Source organism: Ischnura elegans, chromosome 5 (assembly GCF_921293095.1).
Source record: "Ischnura elegans chromosome 5, ioIscEleg1.1, whole genome shotgun sequence".
Taxonomy (NCBI): Eukaryota; Metazoa; Arthropoda; class Insecta; order Odonata; family Coenagrionidae; genus Ischnura; species Ischnura elegans.
In genome coordinates this window covers 44,085,400-44,105,653 of record NC_060250.1, presented here as the reverse complement: position 1 = coordinate 44,105,653, position 20,254 = coordinate 44,085,400, and the positions used below count along the sequence as shown (strand labels likewise).

General features: G+C 39.2%; 1 protein-coding gene across 1 annotated transcript; it reads right to left on the bottom strand.

Annotated features, from left to right (window-relative positions):
• Positions 1-1,163: 1,163 nt before the first annotated feature.
• On the bottom strand, positions 1,164-11,280 carry LOC124158785 (probable G-protein coupled receptor Mth-like 10). Its single transcript, XM_046534102.1, has 5 exons — positions 10,190-11,280; positions 9,205-9,283; positions 6,906-7,090; positions 5,126-5,300; positions 1,164-2,791 (listed from the first exon to the last, which is right to left on the bottom strand). Exons 1-5 carry the CDS (start codon positions 11,055-11,057, stop codon positions 2,575-2,577), a joined length of 1,524 nt encoding a protein of 507 aa, XP_046390058.1. The 5' UTR covers positions 11,058-11,280; the 3' UTR covers positions 1,164-2,574.
• Positions 11,281-20,254: the final 8,974 nt, after the last annotated feature.

Genomic DNA, 20,254 nt, shown 5'->3' with positions numbered 1-20,254 from the left:
GTACAAGGCATTTTTTCAAAGAAAGGGATCGTATGATGAGGGGACGATTATGGGCGTTATAGATGCAATTTTTTCGAAAAGTCGACGAGCCGAATCGATGGAACATCGGCATCCATAATGCAAGAACAAAGTAGTGTGTTCATCCATATTGCTATAAGATATCGACTGCGATGGGAAGGGGTCGCTACAAAGTGTACATTAAAGCGGAAAAACAAAGGAACCTCGTTAAAGTGATTGAGGTGGAAAAAATTGCATGTGTTATACTAAATATGCATCCCTAGTACATATCAGGCGAGAATGAATAAAAAAACTGCTTCACTAATGCACCGGCCATTATAGTGAGGCACATTTTTCACAAACAACGCACAAATATGAAGCACTCAAAAAAATTACACGGCAAATGACATTGGTAAGTATGGAAAGCAATTCCGTGTTTATTATTGAAGGATTACTAAAATATAATAAAATGGAAAGGAAAAAAGTGTTTTTTCAGTTATTCAGATTGACGTCTCATAGGTTGCCGTCAAATTTCCAGAGAATAACTCATATGTATTTTCAAGGCTTTAATAATAATAGATTCCCACCAGTGTATACATAACGTTTGATGGAGATGGAGAGGTTACCAGGTACATCAGTGTTAAGCTCATCGCTAAAATTGTGGTAACCGGAAATGAACCCTTTCTTTCAGAGTCCATTTGATGATTGATACACAATTTCATTTCATTACAATGATTTGGTTCATAGAGTTTGAAATGTGGCTGCTTCAAAATTGGAATGCTGTCCGTCGGAGATTCAAGTTATCTCTTGAAATTTTACAAAGTTTTACTTTGGATGAAAAACTTCATGATTTCCGAACTGATTTTACGTACATAATGCGTTTTGTTCACATTAATCTCTCTTCTTCAATCAGCTTCTTATGAGTGTATTTCCTTTTAATTAACTAAGTAGAGATAGAGGAAAGAAAAGTAGATAAAGTGAAGACAAATTCCAGTGACAACCTCATAGAAATTTATACGTGATTTCTCAAAATGACTACTAATATGGCGACTTTAAAATTAAACTCAGAATAATATCGTGAAAATTGATATAGTTAGCAAAAATGCCATGCATTTATCCCTGCTCACAACCGAGAACATAATATGGTGGTAATAAGCACACTAAAATATAATAATAGTCTTTGTATTTTTATTTTCTAACATTATCAACAAAAAGAAACAATAAGTCCATTCTAAAAACGAGGCGACTTCATCACTCGCACGCCGTTGAATCACAGGCCATTACTTGAAGAGGACCAATCAGGTGAAACTTCACAAACAGTGTGAGGGCATGTAAGCAGGTCAATATTTTTCCCTTGATACAATCATCAGCACTGAAGACGACAGTCGAGACAGTCGCCGAAAAGTCGGCAGTATTTTAGTTGCTGTGACGGAGCTATCCACGCAGTCTATTTGCTGGGAAATCTCCAAAATCCTGATACACTCTATATATAAAACAGTTTTGCTTCACCTCAATGTAAAATTAGGGGCGGTCTGGCCAGGTCGGCGATCGCCGAGGGCCCCGAGCCCCCCGCAACGCTCGCGTCTATCGGGAAGCGTACATGAAAAGTGTAGTAAAAAGACTCAAGAGTACTTGAACCAATTTTTTTTGCCGTTATAAAATTCTACGTTTTCATTGGTTGCTTTATTTATGACATACTCTGTGTAGTAAGATTATTTTGAAAAATAAAATAAAGGTGGTAGAAGATAAAAGAGAACTTGATTGTTTTTTGAAAGGGTTATTTGAAAAGGCTACTTTAAAGTCTTGTGTTTAAGATTTCAGCGCAGCTTTAAGGAAAGAATACACTAAATAATAGATAATAGAACCATAATGCAGTATTAAATTTTATAAACTGTGAAATGCTCACTTTCCATAATATATTTTTCTTAAGAAATTGCTATTTTATATTAACTTTTACGGGGATTTTAAGTCCAATAACGTCAAAATCCATTTCCGGGCGTGCAATGTCGTAAAAACATTTCCCGGAGGAGGGCCCCGGATTCCCCTAGATAAGGGGGTCCCCGTAATGAGCCCCAGACGAGGGCCCCTAATCACCCAGATCGACCTTGAATGTAATCCTTCTATCACCTCACCGAATTTTCTCACTAGTAAATATTCACACCACACAAACTACTGAGTAATACTGACGATTACTACATGTGGCTGAAATTGATAAAATCAAAATTACAAAAGTCTGTGGAGGAAACCGTTTTGCGTTACCTACATTTAATCCTCTCCTCACCCCAACTCATTTTCTCCACAGTAAATATTCATGCCACACAAGTTGTTGAGTTCCCCTGATGATAACCACATGTGGTTGAAACTGATCGAACCAAAATTACGAAAGACTGCGGACACCACAAAGTTATTTATAGCAGTGAAATTGTTGAAATCCCTCCATTTCCTCGCCAGTCATCGCGTTTATTTGGTCGAAGAGTCAACATCATCTGGGTTAAAGTTACGTTTAAAATCACAAGCTACCGATAAAAAGTCACATTTCCAGGACATCTCACTTTCTAGTGTTCACATCACATGGAATCACTCTTTTGATGGCATGCAGGGACAAAACTTTCTCTTCAAGTGCGATAAGATGTCATCCTTCCACACGAATATGACGAAGGAAAGGAAGCCGTTGAGCCCTTCCGAATAATCTGCCAGCCTCATTAACTTATTCGTGTGAAGCAAGAGTCTGAAACACACTTCTACCGTCCTCAAAAACCCCATCATCAGCAGCAGCCTCACGTACATGTGGAATCTGAAAGAGGAGGACGGAATCAATCATAAAGGCATGGGCGGTCTGGGGTGATTGGGAACCCTCGTCTGGGGCTCAATCCCCCAATTACCTAGTATCCCCGGAGAGATGTTTGAGACATAACTTCACGAAGCCTACCAATGAAGTAAGAAAAAAAGGTTTACAGTGCGCGTTAAATAATAAATAGTTTAGTTTAATATATTAAGGAGTTATGAACAAACATTGACCCTAATGGGATTGTCAATGTTTTGGTCAAATTAGGCGTGGCTAATCATACCCAATGGAAGGAGTACTTAGCGGGGAGGGGGTGTTGAAAATGGTGTTAGAGGGTAGAAAGGGTAGAAAGACGAGAGAAGGTTGGAGGCATTCGAGATGTGGGTATGGAGAAGAATGGAGAGATTGAAATGGACGGAGAGGAAAAGGAACGACGAAGTGCTGGATATGGTTGGCGAAGAGAGGCAGCTTTTAGATGAGGTACGGAGGAGACAGAATATATGGACGGAGCGAATACTTAGCGGGGAGGGGATGTTGAAAATGGTGTTAGAGGGTAGAAAGTTAGGGAAACGAGGGAGGGGAAGGAAAAGAATAGGATTTTTAGATAGATTGAAAGAGAGTAGGCCTTACGGTGGATTTAAGAAGGCAGCGCTGGAAGGAAAGGGAGTCTCCCAGATCACTTCTTTAGTACTCCATGGAAACCTACCTTAATCGGTAGAATTCTATAATAATAATAATAATCATACCCAAGCACCCCCACTCCTGCCAAACTTCGCTCCACGCTTCTAATCAGTGATGCCCCCTCCAGTATGTTCCAATCTCCTTGGATAATAAGCTCTTATAAAAAATTTTTTTTTTTAAACCAGCCTTTATATTTAGATTACAGGGGATGAGCAACGTTTATATATGACAAAAAGCAAAAAAACTCAGTGACCCCGAAAAACCAAAAGTGACGTATTAAAAAAGTCACTATATTTATTAAATTTTCAGTGTATGGTAAGCCCCCTATGTTTCAAAATGCCACCCCTATGCTTTTAAATTGTCAAAAGATGGGAAATTTTATGGTGGATAACTTTTACTGTGGTCGCAAAACACGAAAATCGACCATTTGGAAATTCTTAGTTCAAAAACATGTTTTGGGGGGCTATAGGTTGACTGGGGGGTGGTTAAAGGGGGGTTGGAGAGAAAAAGTTATATTTTCATGTATTGTCATCGGAAATGAAGAAGTGTGCAAAATTTCAGCGTTTTTGCTTCACAGGAAGTGAGTCAAATTTGAGTTACAAGATTTGTTCCAGACAAACAGACAAACAAACAGACAAACAGACAGGTTGGTGAGTTGATATAAAGGCTGGAAAAAAACCACAATCTCGAGAAATGGCAGAGGAGATATTTGCACTCATCAATCACAGCCAAATCCCGCTACATGACAAGGATATCGAGATGCTATTAGCCCTGATCCCGTGTTATAATTCAATATAATGTGGTTGACCGACAAATTACGAACAGGTATTCAAAGGAGATATTTTTTTATCGATGTCTCTTAAAAAGTTATAACTATCAGTAATTCTACCGCACTAAATAATTTGAAATTTTCAAAAAAATATTAAAATGAAGTCAAAAATTACTACTGCAGCTAGAGTAGGAACCTCAAATCAAAACGTTAAAAATAATACCATGCAGTTGTATTCGAAGGTGAATTTTTCGCACATGATTTTACTTAAAGGCTATATTATTAACAGCAAAGAAACTTCGGCTGCAAATTTATTGCCGATTAATTAACCACTCTCGTCGAATAACAAGTATCAAGAAACGAAATATATTTAGAAGTATTCCATTTACTTACTCTTTTCACTTTCAATATTTATACTGTCAATGTTACCACGGTTTTTGGTTACTGCACCTTGAGTGCTCTCGTTGTTTTATGCTTAACTCAGATTTTGAATTCATGGCGGCTGAATTCTGACGGTTGCCAGGTCATTTAATAGTGCTAGTGCACACATTTCACTTGACAATCGTAACTTCTATCCACATTACGGATGTATGTATTGCATTATTTATCTCACGGTACTATTCGACCGCAAAAGTTTATCTCAGGGTTTTTCTCCCTGCTTCATGTCGTCCAGTCTCCATTAGCTGAGAAACGGAGTACAAGTGTAGCTTCACGATATCATCAATAAGATTATCAGCATACCAGTCCATTGCTGTAGTATGAGCGTTCATTCTATTAAAATGCATACCTTAGCCAGCCACAAACAAACCCTGCCAATGGTAGTACAACCAAAGTACGCTCGGTTCAAAAGATTATCGTGTGATGCTATGATAATTAATGATACATATCCTCACCTTTTCTTGTTCCTTTTCACAGCCTCCATTTCTAGAACACTCGTACGGTCTTCTAGGAAAGCTGTAGCTTTCCGTATTTTGAATAACTTGACGGCAGTCATGATGAACAGAACTATGTTTGATCCTAGGAGCAGTGACGAGAACCCCAGGAAGTACAGCAAACCAGCGATATCAGCTGTCAAGTTAAAAGATAATATCAACTCTACACTTTCAATTTAATTTAACGTGATATAACAATCACCAGATCAACACTTAACTCAGCATTTTTTTTAGATGGAATATTCCTGAAGTACACAACTACTACTCTTATTTTACACTACTTTTATTTTATTTTTGCCTATAAATTACGCAGATACACTATTTTTGATTTCATATGCATACATTTTATTCGTGGATGATATCTAAAAAAATAACTCTCAGGAATACTTGCTCATTAAGTTAACTAATTTCATATCTATGATATTAAACATAGTCTAGGCCATACTAGAATATATAATTTAAAATATTACACGGCGAATGGGTTTGTATTGGATACACTAGCTATTACGCAGGTTAAACACCAGTAAACGGACAGTTCTAGCGACCAGTACATATTATAAACCTCCAATAAAAGTCTTAAAGGGCGTAGAACCAGTAAATGAAATATTTCTGTCAACAGAAAGCAGCGGCTACATTTCTCTCCGCAGAAGAATTTTGAATACAACTATGACATAAAACAAACAATGGAAACCCAGTCCAGATATAATAGGCTCCTTTTTCAATATTATTCCTGTAATTACAATGACCCTTGGAATATTGCAGTCAATATAAGCCAGTCAAATATTGACAGGCACTAAATCGTATTCGGAAATACTAAAGGTGCATGCATCACTTATCCACGGTGCAACCAGGAGGAGAGGTTTGAGTTTTTTGACCGACGTAAGCCAAAACTGGTTTTCGATCAAGGCATTACGTATATATTTATAGATTTCGACCGTTAAAAAAGCAAATGTATGTTAAAAATTATAAATATTAATATCATGATTGTTTTTTATTTTGATCGGATTATATTTTTATCTTTCTTGAATTTCCTTTGTATTCGACTTGTTACGGTCATTTGTAATGATGATCAAGGGCATACCCAGGATCACAACATGATGGGGGCAAGCCGTGGTCGTTCACGTTGTGTCACAGAAAAGGTTAACGAAACCAAAATTTCAAGAAAATAACTTCTTAAAAATTTTAAGAAAAAATTAGCGCATTACTAGTTTTTAAAATGTTTTGCTCGAAAAAAAAAATATTTTGATCACATGTTTTATACTATTATCACTTTTCTTGAACATAAAAATAATTTCGTTTTGCACTAAATTTAGTTTTTCTTGTAAGGGGGGAGGGGGAACCAGGGGGGAACCTCGCCAGGAACGCCCATGATGATGACAGTAGAACTCTTTCAACTCGTCCTTCTCCAATTGAGACGTATCCTGGTTACACTACGGGCTCGTGCATGGATTTTTACAACAGTGCAATTTGAAACAAACGCGTATTTTTCCGTTTTTCCATCCGTCGTATACTTTTCAAATAATTCGCTGTAAAATAAATCGACGGCCTCATCCCATTTACAGACAAGTCGATGACGTTATGAGCTCATGTCGAGCGGGTAACCGTGTCTCGGTTACCCGCTCGTTAATAAAAATCTTGGGCAACTTGGGCAACCATCTTATTAGTACATGACCAATGAAAAGCGCCTTCCACACATTTCAGAACCACTAAAAACTGTACGCTACGAGTTCACTTTACTCACTGTAAAACCAGCAAATGTTGAGCCTAAAGTCGGGCTTGATAGTGCTGGGAGGCAGTCCAGGCACTAATTCCAGGGTCACAGACACGGCGAGGATGATTACTGGCGCACCCCACGCATACAGCGAGTACATGATCATCTTCCTCTTTTCTTCGGCGGGTCGCATCAGCTTCAGTGGACCAAATTGCCTTAAATACAAGCACATATTCTATTAATATCACTCACAAGCGCTTCAATGCGAAGGGTAGTTACGAAGGGGTGTCATTATAAAATATTAATGGTAGGGGCACAGTTGCTGAGTCCTCAAGTTTGCCTTATAATAGCTGCTAAGTAGAGTCGTTGCAGCCCACCAATGCCACACAGGGAGGGGGGGATCCACAGGAGTCATGACCCCCCCAAATTTTATCAAAGTTTTTAAATTTTTTATTATTTTTATAATTTTTGCATCCTTTTAAAGGAGTGAAGTGAGTGCTTAAGCAAACGCATGGCTAAAAGACCGAAACATGAGAACATTTTGAATTGTATTAATCTTAGAGCGTAGTAGATCTTAAATGAATTTTGCACGGAAGGATGCCCGTCTCTCCCGTGGGATATTCCATAATCCCCGGACACAAGTCATGATCCTCCACCCCCAAATTTGATGCTGAATCCACCCACCTTGGTATTATCATTTATTCCAATTTTTAGATGATAAGGGGTTGTCGGTAGGAAAGAGACTGCCAGTATTTTAATGATGAATCTCTCCGATCTCATTCCTTGGCGCTAAATATTTGCTCACTCATGAAGTCATGACGATGTCATAGTATTGATCTAACGGAAGAATGTGTTGAAACATAGGTATCGTGACGTGTGGAAATTGTTTGTTTCAATGGAAGTTTTAAAATTTTTTAAAACAAAGTTTGATCGGAAACATTTCTAATAAATCAATAAATGAGTTTCAAGATTTTCCTTTATTTCCGACGTTACCACAGTCGTCACGAATCAGCTTTTTGTAGCTTGGTCATTGCAGGCTACGGAACATATCCCAACTCTCCTTCAATGCCCAACCATCTCCATGCGTCCAATAAACTTTTTTTTGATCATGTTATCTACCCTGATTTTCAGTTTAAATCTTCCCATTTATCGACTACTGTATATTAGTTTATAGTGACTTGACAAGTGTACTTTAAAAGTGTTTGCAATGGCTAATGAACTCCTGCGTAAGATTCATTTTCGACAGCTCAATTAATTGTTGATTTATGATGATGATTGGGGAGAAAAATTGGGATGAAGTTGGCATCATGCATTCATAAGTACTTTTGTCTCCTAGGGAATTTTCACTACTGGAGGAAAGATCGCAAAATGGTACAATTTATGACGATTGATTCCAAATAGAAACATTTTTTTTAATTTATTGAGCTCCGTTTGCATTCTTCGCAAAGGGATGTGGATTCAAATCACGGCCTTCGGATACCCCGAATAAAAAATACTCCAAGTGAGAGGAGGCCCCTGCAAAAGCACAAGCCTCCCACAAACAAGGCTAGGATATAAAAATTCACTCAAATGCTGCATAGTCCGGGCTAATCTTTCCCCTCTCACCAATATCAACAAACCTTGGCGTTCATTAATGAAGAGAGAAAATGAGGCTTCGCTATATCATGTAGGGACACAAATACGTTATTTTACCGGTTGACTTCTACTTCAAAATAAAACAATTATCTCATTGTTCGATGCCAAGACGACTAGAATAAAAGTTTTTCTAATTAAAAGAACTTTTCTAATAAATTATCTCTTTAGTAAGAATTCACATTCCGTGACCCAGTCCTGAAAACGCATAGATTACAGGTAGACATCTCTGGATGTATTCGTAAAAAAATGAAGCTTATAATTATTCCAAAAAGATAGATATAATTAATTTATAAAACATAACACGCTTCTTAAAATAAAGTTTACCTCAAAAATGAATTTCCCAAAACGAGTTATGTTCCGAGGGGATTGATAAATTGCTTCCATACGGATAATAATTTTTTTCACTTAGAAATAAAATATTTTTAAAGCGAAAAGAATTAGGAGAGTCTCCGTGAACGAAATTCTTTGTAGTTATTTAAGAAAGATTTTCCCCTTTTTTCACGAAAAAAATTAAATTCTAGTTCTGGAAAAAAAGAGTTAGAAGGCAGACCGAAACATAATCAGGATTTAATAAAAATGTAAAACTCATTACGATACCAGTTTTTCAGGATAAAATTTCATCTGGAAATATACAATATTCGCATAATTTTCATTGGATGAAACATGAAAATTATAAAAGGAAATATCAACTTACCTAAAGGTGATAAATATGTCATAGCAGATGATGTTCAGCCAAAAGAAGGAAGAGAGGAAGAAGAATTGAATCCCGAATCCTGAGAGAAGGAAGCGAAAATTGAAATCAGCACTTTGCCACCGGAATGAAGACGATACTTAATAAGAGTATGGATTTTTAAATTATCAGCTACATTAAGATAAAAATTTATGTTGAACTGTAATATTAATATAATGTGTGCGTGTTGCAAAATAATCTACTTAAAATCCATTTTTGGATATCTGAAATGCCCTTTGGAGTTGGAATAATATAAAAACTGCTGGTAGAAGAGCATTTCTCCTTGTGGAAAGTAATTAAAGTAGTCTTCAAGGTAAGTTAATAACACAAAATTCTTGCGAGCTCATGAAGGGCAAATTATGGGAACTTTTATACAAAAATTATGTTTGCCAATGAGCACAAGAACAAAACTTAATTATGATTATACGGATATCCAAAATTCCTTATCCCTACAAGTATCCCTCCAACGTTTTTTCGAGTCGTCGAAGGGAGGAGAATATTATTTTCCGGATATGGTAGAATTCAAAGGGCAAACGCAGAACTACCTAAAATCTTTACACCCGAAATGATAGTGAAAATACCATTACCCTAGAATTAATATATTGTGATTCCTCAGCAAATTTATTTAAAAAAAAATTACCTTTTCAATACCGAAATGGTTCTCATTTTCATGATTATTGATTATCACTCTGTCATAAACTTTTTCAGCACATAAAGACAGCTGAATATCGAAAAGATTTCCTGAAGTTCGTAACATAGCGATTATTTATCATTCCATTTCAAAATATCTCATTTTAAACTTTTCCGTGGAAATCGCCACCAAGAATGAGGGTTACAAAGTGAGGGGAGACCTTTTCCTTTAGTTTGGTAGCCACAACAAGGGTATGGCGATTCTCATACTGGGAATGGAAATGATGAAACAGCCCTAATAAAAAAACATACTCCTTACCAAAGAACAAACACCAATCCAGCCCAACCTCGAGCGAGTAGATGATGGCAAAGATGCAGACTATGTCGGCAGCAAGAAGGCTGGTAAGATGGGACATTAACATCTTCCCGTGCAAATTCCTCAACTCCGGGATGCATGCGTAGACTGCGATAGTAGCTGCGAAACAAAGAGCTGCCAAAGTCCTTCCCACCGGGTAGTTAAGGATTAAACGACGAATACCGAACCACAACGAGTAAGAGGACTGACACGCCCAGGGGTGGTCCTCGTATTCAGGAACCGCCACAACGCAGTACTTTTCCCCACCATGTAATAGTTGCCTCAGTGACACATTTTGACACTCTTTTGCTGACCACGACTGTCGGCAACTCTCCTCCGCGTAAAGCCCAGAATCGGAGAGGGCCGAGTACACTCCCTTGCGGTACACCTCCCCGAACAATGCCATGCTGCGCTTTTCCCCGATGAGCTGCAACAGTGACGTCCCATCGTCCAGGTTCTTGGGGCAGAACACGTCATCCTGCACGCACTGGGAACCCCACTGCTTCGCCTCTTCGGTAGGACAACACTTGCGGAGACACGGGATCCCCGCTTCGCACGGGCAGCCCCAGTACTCGGTCCCAGGCGACTTGCCGCCTCCCCGTGCTCGATCCCACACTATCTCCCAGTGCGTCCCGTTCGGATAGGATACGTTGGCTACTGGATCCCACACGCTACCATTCTCAGCTAGGTGGACTGAGACTGGTAGACGAATGCTGTACTCTAACGGACATAGAATCGGGAGGTCAAGGTGAGGTTCGATGGAGCCGTTGGCTTGAATCACTCGTTGCATAAAACACGCGAGGACGGTAAGGGTAGCAGTCTTCAAACTCATGGTTCGTCAGATGTCACAACGAAATAGGAAGTACAACCGTATCTCAGAGCCGGTATATACTCCAGAAGCATGTGAGCAACGGAAGGTCTTTCCTTAAGGAAGTGGGTAGCCGGATTACGTGGTTCCGTAGGGTTATTCACTTCCGCTGCCTCTGTTTTGGCTGAGACTCCTCTAATAAAAAAAAATCATTTATTTTTTTCAGTCTCAATGACCAAATATGGACTGTATAGGTACTTACCTGACATTTTACGTTTTCAAGAAAAACAACAAGCCACAATGTTTTCAAATACATTGGAAAAATGAGATTAGAAATAAGCAGCACAAATGTAAGCGTACGCAGAAATGAATTCATGTGCTCTGAATACGCTTTTGTAGCCAATGCAACGGCAACTATAATTCATACAGATCTTAATTACATAATAACTGAGTAAATAATTATTAACGTTAACCGTCGGTCTTCACTTGGTATATAAGATTTATTTGGCCTTTGGCCACTACAGAAGTTATTTGAAGAGCGCATTCCATATAAGACAATTTCTTTTAATAGAAATGGCTTTTGGGGTAACCCGCGTCAAGATTTTAAAATGTCCAACGTTACCTCTCTCACATAGGAGATTTCATCAGTGACAACGATCGTGTCGCCTTTATTGAGCATCAATTTATAGATGGTGGGTGCTGGTAGGGAATTTTCTGGACTTCTTTGGGGACATCCATTAATTGCGTGAGGCGTTTATGGGGGGGGGGGGGTCCAAGCCGATTAACACCCACTCTCACGTGGAAAAGAAAGGGGGTCCTGGCATGTTATTTTCAAAACATGTAATGTTATTCCTGCAAAAAAACATGGTAAAATTGCAATAAAACTGGGTTCAATTGAAGAAAACGTAATATTAAATAATAGTCTTAACTAATCTTAAATAAAAATAATTAAATAAATCGTTTTTTACGAATCCAGCACAATAGATTATCTTATTTTCACTGAAAATACTCATTTTGAACAATCAATTTGAAACGTGAGATTAGAGGGACGGGGTCGAGCCAAGGGCCGTATTCTGTAACTCCAAACCGATCGGTGCGCCACCGATTCGTCGGGTGCGACGTCACACCGACTCCCGGTAAGAAGTCGTGCGATTCTGTACGAACCCGATCGGTGCGGCACCGACGAGAGGACGGGAGATCGTCGGTAGCCGTACCGAGAGCAAAAAGGTGTCGATACGGCCACCGACTGGTGGGTTCCATGAACTCCCCGGTGCGCATTGTACGTTTTATTTTGTTTTTACCTCATCACCGAGTAAATAATGAGGTTTTATGCAATGTTATCTTTTTCTGCCCCTTCAAATACGCCTCTATAATTCACTGTGTCATCATCTATATTGATTACCTTGACAGAAATATAAGATATTGGTTAATAAACATGAGGTTTGCTAACATATAATGACTTTCTCTCATTTATGTTGCCACTTTCACTCGCTTGCAATAGGCTTTATTTCTCTCTATCATCATTTGTTTGCTCCTTTGACATAAAAAAGATATTTTTGATTAAATATGAGTTTTGCCGCAATGTTATCACTTCATATCACTCTGAATAGGCGACTGTTATTTCACTCAATCATCAATTTGGCGTTTCTCTCGGCATAGAAATAAGATCTTTTTATTTAAATATGAAGTTTGCCACAACGGTATCAGTTTCTTTCATTCGTAACAGGCAACTATATTTCATTTCATCGTCAGCCATTGATTCCCTTGACGATAAAAGAAGATATTTGTTAATAAGTATGAGGTTTACCGCAATATTATCATTTTCTCTCACTTGGAATGCGCAACTTATACATATGTATTTCACCCAATCACAATTTATTTACTTCCTCGTCATTACACTTCTTTTAATTACACCCAGCTCCATATTTTATAACAATTTCCTAACTTGTTCCTCTAATATGACATTTGCATTTGAATCCTACGTTCACGTTCCATGGTATGTTATTTTCGTCTGCTACAGTGCCAATGGCATAACCTTCCGTTGATAACATTTAGACGGAACTTACTTAATGACAACTATATTACCAAATCATGAATAAATAGCAATATACGGAACCAATATTTTAAAGAAACTGCGATCTCAAGGATAGTTTCAATAATTCATTCCAGCAACAACAATCTCCATCACATACAAACTATATTGTGATGTTGTAATATTGTTTCCTTCGATTCTGTAGGTTTTACAGCATTACTACCACATATTATATAAGCATTGTTAACAACTTATCCAATATCGATCAACTTAATCTAGCAATAAATCGTAATTTCCGCAAATAAAAAGATTGAGAATGACGACAACAAACTGTGCCAATGAGTCTTCACTTGTTTTTACCCTTCTTTCATTGGTGGTCACACGTTAGATGACTTCTAACTTCGGATATATTCGGATTTTCCCTGTTTGGGAAGGAGGGGGAACCGTACCGACTGATTTGATACCGACGACCTTACTGAATCGCTGAATTTGCCGTCGTCGGTATGGAAACCGTCGTCGGTACGGAATGATGTGCTGTCGGTGAGCTGGGAAGGGAAACCGACCGGTGCGGTACCGACGAAATACGGAATACGGCCCCAAATCAGACGTTATCTCACTAAGGGTAGTCGAAAAATCGCCAAAATCACCTCATGTAAATAATGGACACCCTCTTTCTTTCTAGAAATGACTAGAAGCCATGTTTCGCTAATCTTCTGCATGCTGACGCCGTTGAAGTTGTTCCAATGCTTTTTCATTTCCATGACCTCCCGGGACATTCTCATTTTGAAATGTTTTCTTTGGCGAGAATTTTCGGGTTGTTTACATCGATGGCGTGACCTCGTGCGGCTTGTTCCGCTTATTTATCGCCGAGGCTCAGTCGAATCGTCGCGCTGTGCTCCCTGACTCTGACTAGTACTTATTGTGCGTCCAGTTTCACTAAATGTACCGGGTCTCATGCACTGCACTTTAATAGGTATACTCCATCCATTTCCAATTGTTCGATCCCTTTGACGTTTCGGTTAATGTCTCTTATTTGCGTGAGAGGCTTGAACACGGATTTTATTTGGTGCTTTTCTAATATTCCGGGCATTTTCTCCGTGACTCCTTTTATGTATGGTAGGAAACCTTCCTTTTAGCCTTTTCCGAATGTTAGCCATTTAAAAATCTCAATGCGGGTTACCCCAGAAGCCATTTATATTGACGAACATGGACCTCGAAAGTCTAATCAATTTGATTGCTTCTTTATTTTACATAAATTGAGAATTACAATTATGATGAATTTAACCTGAAATCGCAATACATCAATCTTAATTAATGTCACCAATAATAATAAAGGTATTTACAATTCATGCTATTCTGTCAATATGCAACTGTACAGCCAATTAATATGATGACGTCATTTCTTGATGAATCACTTCACCTGGTATTGAAAAACGCCATCTTTCCCGTGACGTCATTCATGCATCGTCACTCAGGCTCCAGATCGTCTACCCCGGCTAATGTCGCTTAAAGCGATGCGGGAAATGACGTCACCACAAACAGGATAGGGGTATTATCAGGCTCCCCTTCCACAATTCATAAGAATTGTATACTTTCGAGAGTTTTCTGATAGCAAAAGAGTTGTTTTGAAATGGTTCATTTTTAGATGTCGCTGAACCAGGGTGCAGCAGCCCGCGAAGCGAATGTGGTGCAAGCAGTGATGGATTTAGGGGGAGGGTCACATGGGTCATGACCCCCCAAATTTTATCAACATTTTTAAAACCTACATATTATGCTAATAGTTTTTATATCATTGTAAAGGAATACAGGGAGTTCGTATGCAAATGCATGGCAACAAGTCCCAAACGTGACGAAACTTTGGGTTATTTTCCAAAAAATGTATGGGGGGAACACCTCTCTCTCCTGGGGTATATTTCATACTCCCCAGGCAGTTCATGACCCCTCCCCCAAAATTTGATGCTGAATCCGCCCCTGAGATTAAGAAGCTATTTCAAGCGGCCAGAGACGTGAATATTTATCATTACATTTGCACCCAAAACTATGATAGGGAAGTATTACCCTATTACTTGATGAGAGTGAATATTATTTAATTTAATTGCACAAAATATAATTTTACTGAGATTTATTATGAACACAAGACAGGGTAACCCCTGATTACGAACCATTAAGTAGCCATCAAGTATTTTCGGGCCACATAGCATGGGAATTGTGAAATTGCAGCCAGCAACTGCATGCAATTCGAGAAAGCGTCCCATAAACGTGAAAATGTGTCGATCTCCTTTTACAAACGATGGCTAAATTTAAAAAAAATCCCTTGGGGCACGCAACTAAGTCCAGACAAGCAATAATGCAGCCGTCATAAAAGTCATTGGCTTCATTTCCTGTAACGAAGATATTGTTTAAAAACAATTCTAGGGCACAAATACTTTGTACTGTTCGATACTCATGTATCTCATGTAACTATCTTAAAATCCTGTTCGTTTCCAAAAGATAATTTTTCAGAGATAAACACATTTTTAAGAAATGACAATTATAAGGGACCCGAAAGGTGGTGAACTGTACCTGTTCAGGGAAAACCCTTATGAAGCGAACCATCTAGGGGCAGCTTCACTTCGAGCTTTCCCTCAGTAAGTATAGCTTGCGCCCGATGTCGAGTCTCATTCCGGTAAAGGGAATTATTAGAGGTCTTGGGGCTAGTTTCAAGCATAAAATGGGTGCGAGCACAGGCATTCTCCATTAGCGAAGCCGAAGAGTGGATCGGAGTGCCTAGTGGTACACCTTTGGTAAGCAGAACCAAACACGGGTTAATGCGCTCGAATAGATGCTGATTGGAAACCATGGAAGGTGGATACTTAGTTAAACCAGCATGTAAGCAGTTTCAGCTGACTAAATAGGATGTCGTGACTCAAGATATGCGGTACATATTTGAAAGACGCGGAAGTGACTGAGGAAGATTGTGGTGGAAGGCCTTTTAACTGTGGTAGCCAGCGGAAAAACTTGCCGCTTATTTTTCATGATGCACAAGGAAATAGTTCCATCCATCTCTCCCTACATGGATATGATTCACGGAAGGATATTTTTACGGATAAAAATGAATTTATAGACAAACAGGATGCCAAAAGTAGCTCAAAGGTCGAATTAGTTCTGGGAACCAGGAGCTCCGCTGTTCCTCTACCATCATTAATATTTTAAGAAGAAGGAGACAACGCGAGAGTGATGTTTGGGGTCTGAATGCCGATGTTATTTTCAGAAACTATACAGGTAATGTAGAAAAAGTGTCACGGCTTCCTTCCACATAGGCCCGGGTTTGAGAGATATTCGCATGTATAGATTTCGCGCAGCATGACTCACCTTGAGTAATCACTCCCTCTTAACTAAAGCGATGGCCGCGTTATCACATTAATTTTACTTAATTTTTTTTATTGTTTGCAGTACTATTTATTAAAATTAAAACTCATTGCATTCATTCCATTCACTGCAAAAAAGGGGGAATTACTGAAAATTGGTAAGAAAAAAATATGTATTTGAGAATTACTTTTAAAACAACAGTAATGAAATTATTCTAGTCTGGGGCACTGGTCTAGGAACTCTCATAGCGTGTGTCCCGGGTTCGATTTCTGGTGTAGACTATTTTTTTTCTCTCTTATAATTTTATAAATCAATTTTACAACTCGTCCCCGTTCGTTTAAGTTAGTTACTTGGCGATCTTTTTATTTTCATATTAGTTTATTGATTTTTAATGGAACTCCGAATAGGGTAGTTTCCTTCATCAAAGAAAACGAAAGGCATTTATTGCGATTCGTTACCCACCATTACTGTATTTATAATATACAAATTATTTCGTTTTAGAAATACCGGTTTAGACGAATGGCTATGGTCCATTTTTATCCTCATTTGAAAAGGGCCAGATTGGCGCCCATGCGATGCCACTCCACGTGACGTCACAGGGACCTAGTTTCTATACGAGAGGATAGGAGTAATACATCGTCTGAGGTTACCAATGCGTGCATGAGGCGCAGAGCTCAGGGAAACATGTCTTAATAATCACTTATTAAAATTGGCCAAGGTCGGAAAGTTTTCTTCATTTGATAAGGTATTAATAATCCTTATTTAAACCAAGCGCTACCAGCCATCAGGGTACTCAGCTACCCGCTAGCAGCCTGCGTCGTATCAGCGCTCAACTCGCCTCAAGGTCACCTCACAGGGCGGCAGCGGGAACCAGAAATACGCCACACGGAAAGATTTCCCGGCATTCATACTTACGCGTCGCGTTTTCGCGCGCTTGAAAATTTACACTTTTCATTTAATCGCGAAAAATAGATATCGTCATTTAAAAGTCTAAAAGCGTGAAATACGTACTCCAGGAGTAATAATCTTTCGATTTAGGCAATAAAAAAAATAATAGGAAACCACCCTATTGTGGCTAACCACCCGAATTTGAGGACGTACATAATTACACGTGAATTTCAGGGCAATGAATTCATCCTCGCCCCAGCCGTTTTCCCACAGTTGGGCTTCGGCCATATTCTGTAGTAAGGAGCGAGATGTTTTGGGAAGGCAGTGGGTGGGTGGCCTATGGAGAAAATCTAATTGAGGGAAAAAAAAGAAGTGGAAATTATTTTATGAATAAGAAAATTTTGCGCGCAGCCATCGCTGCAGTTGAGAGGGAGCGATTACTCCCTGCGCCCTCTCAACTACAGGCCGAGACAAGTCATGGTGGGCGAAATCTTTACATGTATCCTTCGTTCCGTCCGCAATAGGGAAGTTTCCTTCATCAAAGAAAACGAAAGGCATTGATTGCGATTCGTTACCCACCATTAGTGTATTCATAATATACAAATTATTAGGTTTAAGAAGTCCCAGTTTAAACGAATGTTAATGGTCAATTTTAACCTCATTTGAAAAAGGCCAGATTGGCGCCCATGTGATGCCACTCCACGTGACGTAACAAGGACCTATATAGATACTATACGAGTGGTCAGGAGTTTTACATCGTCTGAGATTACCAATGCATGCATGAGGCACAGAGCTCAGGGAAACATCTCTTAATAATCACTTATTAAAACTGCCTATAATTGGAAAGTTTCCTTCGTTTGATAGGGTATTAATAATCCTTATTTAAGCCAAGCGCTACCTGCTAGCAGGGTACTATACGCTACCGCCATGCTCGGCAGCAAGCAGCCTGCATCGTAGCGGCGTTCATAGCCTCGCACCCAGGTGGCCTCAAACAGCAGTAGCCAGACGTCAAACGGGCTTTTCCCAGCATTCATACTTAGCCGTCGCGTTTTTGCGCGCTTAATAATTTTCAATTTCCATTTAATCGCGAAAAATAGATATCTTCATTTAAAAATCTAAAAGCGTGAAATACGTACTCCTGGAGTAATAATCTTTCGATTTAGGCATTTTAAAAAATAGGAAACGACCCTAATGGCCGGAATCCGAGAGAGCTACAACATTGCCACATATTTCATAATTCAAACAAAAAAAGAGTGGACTGTGTGGATAAGATAATTGGCCTCCACTAGAGCACTGAGTAACTTACCCCCGGCCGCCAGGCTATAGACTCCACCGACAGGCGTCTTGACGATAACTAAGATATCCGTTGGTCGGTGCGAGAGTAAGTGAGGCCGGGTTCGTAGCCTCATGGGCCCAAGAAAGCATTCGAATGACGAAAAACTATTCCGACAGGTGTCGGGATAAGGGGCAAATCCCTCACTGCTCTCTTAAGACCATAAATGAAAATCCACTTAGGGCGCGAACATCAAACAAAATGCGAATATCTCTCGAACCCGGACCTTTGAGGAAGAAAGCCGTGGCTATTTTTATACATTAGCTGTATGGTTTCTAAAAATAATATCGGCATTCAGAGCCCGAACATCGCTCTCGCGATGTCTCCTTGTCAGTTATCAAAATTGGTCAGTTACAACATTCTAAGACGATAATTTCCATATGTCTGTCGTATTTCACGGCTTGACCAATTGTCCCATCGCCTACCCAAGGTTTTCAAAAACTTCTCTCCGATTCTTCCTGGAACTTCTGTGTTACTCACACGATCTATTTGACCTCGATCACTCTTTCACAACACCACATTTCGGAAGCTTCCAACCTTAATTTTTCCACTGCTGTCATCGTTAATGCCTCACCTGATGTACATATAAAGAAGCATTCTCCAAATGTATGTCGTAAACAATTGCTTTCTAACAAGTTATGAGATTCTAAGTTACCAGTGGCGGATACATACACAGGTAAAGAGGGGCACAGGGGGCGCGCGCCCCCCTTGCGGGGCCGCCCGCATTGCTGAACATGGCAGATCCACATCAGTAACTTTTTCATGTCATAAGATGACATTGTCTTGTATATGTGTATAATGAGTTAAAATTAAACTTTCTTAAACGTTGCATGCGACTTGTTTATTTTTTTACTGCGATAACAGTAAAGGTATCTCAAGGTATCATTTGCGCCCCCTTGAGTTTTTTCTGTATCCGCCACTGTAAGTTACTTACAGCAAAACCTATTATGGTCAAATCCCATCAGTGTCTTTGCTATCGTCAATGTAAGGAAGAAGATTTTTAATAATATCTAGCCGAATGAAAACCTGCATTTTTGATTTTTTTATCGTCTTCTAAAATTCAGGCATTTAATGCTCTATCTACGATAGTTACATGAAGTGGGAGCTACTAAGTTTGCAAAAAAGTCGTTGCGCCACATAATAAATTAAAATTCCAAATTAATGCATATCGAAGCGGAGTTTTTATGAACGGCGATGGTGAACTAAGAGGGATATTCGGAAAATTATGCGGAGGAAGGCAGGAAATTGATAGGCCGAAGAGATGCAGAATTTCTAACCAGCTGAAGATTGAAATATTATTTAATAGGCATCAGTGATGGCGGCACTCAAATACATGTGTCAGTATATTTTATTCCATTCAAGCAACATAACCATTGAATATAGCATGAGTAAATAACAACATTCGAGTACATCGGTCATTTCCGAAAGCACACATCAAGTTCACTTACTTTTGAGTTCACTTGAAACTCAAAGACAACCGATATCCCATCTGATACTTTCGAATTGGGTAATTCCATAGGAAGAGGCATGATACGGTCATCGCCGCGTTAAAAAAATGAGCATCGAAATGTCAATAGTACAGACAAGGAGACAACAGTGTGGCCACTTTGGGTGCATTTC